This window comes from Chaetura pelagica, unplaced genomic scaffold, assembly GCF_000747805.2.
Source record: "Chaetura pelagica isolate M959 unplaced genomic scaffold, ChaPel_1.0 scaffold210, whole genome shotgun sequence".
Classification (NCBI taxonomy): domain Eukaryota; kingdom Metazoa; phylum Chordata; class Aves; order Apodiformes; family Apodidae; genus Chaetura; species Chaetura pelagica.
This window is the reverse complement of record NW_009951862.1, coordinates 101,057-105,685: the sequence shown is the minus strand read 5'-3', so window position 1 is coordinate 105,685 and position 4,629 is coordinate 101,057. Positions and strand designations below refer to the sequence as shown.

General features: G+C 58.1%; 1 protein-coding gene across 1 annotated transcript in view; it reads left to right on the top strand.

Annotated features, from left to right (window-relative positions):
• Positions 1–2,586: 2,586 nt before the first annotated feature.
• The window catches only part of DMP1 (dentin matrix acidic phosphoprotein 1), a 2,176-nt gene continuing 133 nt past the window's right edge, over positions 2,587–4,629 (top strand). The window contains exons 1-3 of the mRNA XM_009993787.1: positions 2,587–2,640; positions 3,214–3,468; positions 3,588–4,623. Of these exons, the coding sequence (XP_009992089.1) occupies positions 2,587–2,640; positions 3,214–3,468; positions 3,588–4,623 (1,345 nt within the window). The remainder of the gene's footprint in view (positions 2,641–3,213; positions 3,469–3,587; positions 4,624–4,629) is intronic.

Genomic DNA, 4,629 nt, shown 5'->3' with positions numbered 1-4,629 from the left:
TCCCCCTGCCATAGTGGCTCCTCAGAGCAGGGCTCTGCTGTCTGAAGGCCTCTTTCTTCTACCCAGGGCAGCAGGAACACCTCCCCCCACCTGGGAAGGATGTGTAAGTGCTCCTTGCAGAGCATCAATGTCAGCATTTACACCCCCCTCCACAGTAAAACCCCTTCTGCTGGCCCCCTCACCCTGTGGCTGTGCCCATCACCTGTGGCTTGGCTGTGGAGAGAGAGCCCAGGTTGCAGAGCAGATCCTTGGCCTACTTTAGAAGCGAACTATTGGCACTTGTGGCATGATTTGATAGCAGAGAGTGGGTGTTGTGGGCATGGAGGATTTAGTGATGGCCAAATACAAGCAAGGAAGCTGCCCAGGCTGGGTGAGGGGCTGGGGTGTGTGGGTCATCTAATCCCCAGGCAGGTGTGGCTGTACTTCTTCAGGGTGGGAAGAAGTGTGTGCATGTGGAGGTCTGCACATCCCTCCTGTGTTATCATAGAATCACAGATGGGTTTGGGTTGGAAGGGACCTTCAAGATCATCTAGATCCAGCCCCCTTGCATGGGCAGGGACACCTCCCACCAGACCAGGTTGCTCCAAGCCCCATCCAACCTGCCCTTCAACACTGCCAGGGATGGGGCAGCCACAGCTTCCCTGGGCAACCTGGGCCAGGGTCTCACCACCCTCACACTCAAGAATTTCCTCCTCATGTCCCACCTCAATTTCCCCTCTTCCAGTTTTAATCCATTCCCCCTTGTCCTGTCACTCCCTGCCCTTGTCCAAAGTCCCTCCCCAGCTTTCCTGGAGCCCCTTCAGGCACTGGAAGGTCTCCCTGGAGCCTTCTCCACTCCAGGCTGAACAGCCCAACTCAGAGCAGGGGCCATTGGCACTGCTGCCTCACTGCCCTCCTTGTTCAAGAAACCCTGGGGAGATGTGGTGCTGGATATACCTTCATCTCTGTGATTGCATGTCCATGTCCACGTATCTACATGTCAGTACATATGTCTGTGTTTTCCAGAGCACAGTTTTCATCCCCTGGCCAGCAGCTGGAATAAATGCTGGGGGATCCTCCCTGTGCTCCTCCTTTTAGGATGTCCTTTCTCCCTTGCACCAGGGTGTGTTTGGGCACCAGGCATGTCCTCTCCTTCTGGCATGATGTTTTGTTCTCCTGTCCCCAGGTGCTGGGGAAGGCTGAGTCCTGGCAGGGGAATGGTCCCACATGGCTTTCAGCACCCTGGCCCATTGCATGGAGCAGGTGGCTCCTGTATTCCTGTCTTCAGGGGATGCCACCCCCAGGATGGGGTCTGGTGTTCAGAGGATGCATCTCCAGGAAGGGATACGTTTTTCAGAGGATGCACCCCCAGGATAGGGTCAGTTTTCCAGAGGATGCACCTCCAGGATGGGATCCATTTTCCAGAGGTTGCCACCCCCAGGATGAGATCCATTTTCCAGAGGTTGCCACCCCCAGGATGGGATCTATTTTCCAAAGGATGCATCTCCAGGAAGGGATCAATTTTTCAGAGGATGCACCTCCAGGAGGGGGTCCATTTTCGAGACCGTGCACCCCCAGGCTGGGCTCCATTTCCCAGAGGATGCACCCCCAGGCTGGGCTCCATTTCCCAGAGGATGCCCCCCCCAGCCGGGGTCCAGCAGCCGGCGGGGGCAGCCACCATGGGTGGTTGTGCGGGTCACGGCGGGAAGTGTGTGAAGGGACCAAATTTAGCAGCCCAAACCCCAGGCCCTGCAGTCGGTCATTAACTGCCAGCCACTCTCCTCATCCCCCAACCACAAGGAGCTTTTTTAGGGCTGGTGTCCCAGAGGAGGCTGGAGGAAGCGTGGGAGGCCAGTTCCTGGTGACACCTCCAGGCACAGCGCTGCTGGTGCCATTGGCTGTGCCCTGCCCGGGGCTGGCACTGGCCACCAGTTAAATGTCTGCCCAGCCAGACTGGGACACTCAGAGCAGGACATCCTAACACAGGCAGCCAGCTCACCCCAGCACCAGAGGAGACACCAGCTTCTACCACACCTCAGGGTAAAGGTTTTGGTTTTCTTTCAGTTGCTTTGAGGTTGACTGAGGTGCAAATGGCAATATTTGGGGACGGGGGGGCATGTTGAAAGGTCCTTGAAAGGTTTGCTGCAAGGGCTTGTGAGCTGGGATGCAGCTGTTGCTTCCTGAGGGAAGAAATCAGGAGCGTGGCTCTTTGCTCCAGGGCACCAGGGTGCTGTGCAGTGCCATCAGTGGTGCAGTGCCTCCCAAGCTCAGCTGGGTGGTGGGTGATGTTGCTGTGGCAAGAGAGAATCTGGAGGAGCTTTCTTGTTCTCTTAGCGATGCTTAGACACAAAACCAACCAAACCAACCAAAAAAAACAAACTGTGCCAACGTGGCCAAGAATTTCAAGTCCCAAAGTGAAGGGAAATTCCTGCACAGGATGGGCCAGAAGGTGGTACAAGGACAAATCCTTGGCTCATTTGATGACCAGTCTGACCATCACGTGCTGGGACAGGGAGGCTGTATCAGTTGGAAAGGCTTAGTGGGGCCAGGTTGCAGCCAGAGGCTGGTCTGAACCCTTTGTTCCTTGTTGCAGGTTCCACCACCAACATGAGGGCTGTGTTCCTGGTGCTGCTCCTCTGGGCCGTAGCCTGGGCTCACCCTGTAAGTACCCACTGGACAGGTTCTCAACCCCCAGCTCCTCGTGGTTTTTTACCCCGCCAAGGCTCACTGAGCACTGATCAGGTGTCTCCTGGGTGTGTTTAGGTGCCTGGCCAGCAGCCTGCCCGCCGCAGAGCCCAGCAGGAGGTAAGCTGGGGGGGGCCGATCCTGCAGGTGGAGCAGATCTGGGAAGGGCAGCATCTTTGGAGCAGGCACCAGGGGGGAGGAGCTGCTGCTTCTGTGGGTCTTTGAGCTTTGCCTGCCTACACAGGCTTTGCAAGCCGAGGTGGTTTCACCTCATTGTCTTCCTGTGCATGTTACCAATTCATCTGATGCCTTTTGCTGGGTGAAAAGGGAGCTTCTGTGCTCTGAGCCATCACAGTTTGGGCTTCTTTGGGTTGCCCTTCTGTTTGTGGGTCCTTTTTTTGATTGTATCAGCAGAAACAGCTGAAGGGCTGAGGTGCCAGCAATGAAAAAGGCTTAAGCATTTGCATGGTTGGTGTCAGTCCCACAGAAGTAGCAGGAAACCTGCAGTGGTTAGTTAAACCAAAGCACCGTGTCATGTTTTGCCTCCAGGACACATGGAGTGAAGATGACATCAACAATCTGAGCAACCTCCTGGTTGATGGAGATGGCAGACATCCTCCTGTCAGTGCAGAGAGAGGGGACAATGCCCTTGCTGGGGACCCAGCAGGTGGGAATACTGTGGGCGAGGAGCTGGGCGAGCAAGGTGGCCAGAACAAGGGAGGCCAAAGTGGGGAGGCTCAGCACCTGAACCGAGTGGACCATGAGGACACGAGTGCCCGAGATGGGAATGGCCTTGGCTTCCTGGTGAGTGCAGAGGGGAGTTGTGCTCAGCCCCAGCCTGCTGGCAGGCAGGGTGGGGGAACTTGGGCTCAGCCTGTGGCTTGGCAAAGCTTTGCATTTGTCTCCCTTTGTCACTTCCCCAGGAGGAGGACGCAGGGGATGCTGATCCTGGTGACCACGGGGAGCACCATGGGCTTCCCTCCCATGCCAACGGGTTCTTGGATGAGGAGGAGGAGGACAGTGGGGACGACACCTTGGATGAAGAGGGGGGTGAAGGTCCCACCTATGTGCCTGGTGCTGAGGGGGCAGGCAAGCACGGGCAGGATGTAGGCGGTGGGGCTGGTGGGGGACATGGTGACAGCAGCAGCAGCAGCAGCAGCGAGAGCGTCGGGGCCGATCACCGGTACGAGCGGCCCTACCGGTGGGGAGGGGGCAGCAGCAGCAGCCAGGAGGATGAGGAGAGCTACCATGTGGAGGATGGAGCCATGCAGGGTGATGACGCCTCTGTCTTCGACAGCCCAAGCAGCAGCTACCAAGGGCACCGTGTGGGCCCCCGTGCCCCAGGGAGCAGCAGAGAGACTGTCCTGGGGGTTGGCTCCCGTGGCTGGGAGGAGGAGGACAGCAGGTCCCCAGAGGTGGAGGACACCGACTTGGGAGAAGACAGCCCATCCACAGAGGACAACAGCCCGTCGGAAAGCCAGTCAGAGGAAAACAGTGCCAGTCCCTCTAGGGAAGATGGGGAGGACAGCCCTTCTAGGGAGGATGAGGATAGTGAGTCCAGGGAGGGCACGACCGATGGGTCGGATGAAGAGCCAGGCGAGTCCCCAGAGGATACGTCCCAGGAGGCGCTGAGTGCATCAAGCGAGCACAGCAGCAGCCACTCCTGGGAAGGGCAGGAGGGCCAGGAGACTGCTGAGGACAGGAGTGCACCATCCGTGCCTGACAGCGAGTCTGGGGAAGAGGAGGGAGACCAGAGCAAGTCCACGGAGGACACTGTGGAGGAGTCAGAGGAGGAGAACGACTCCACCCCTGACGGGCACGTGCTGAGCGCGTCCGAGGAGAGCCAGAGCGCGTCCTCCGAGGGGGATGGCAGCCAAGGGGACACCACGGGCGAGGACAGCAGGTCCCCAGAGAGTGACAACAGCGAGTCCCAGGAGGATGATGATGAGGAGGAGGAGAGCCACT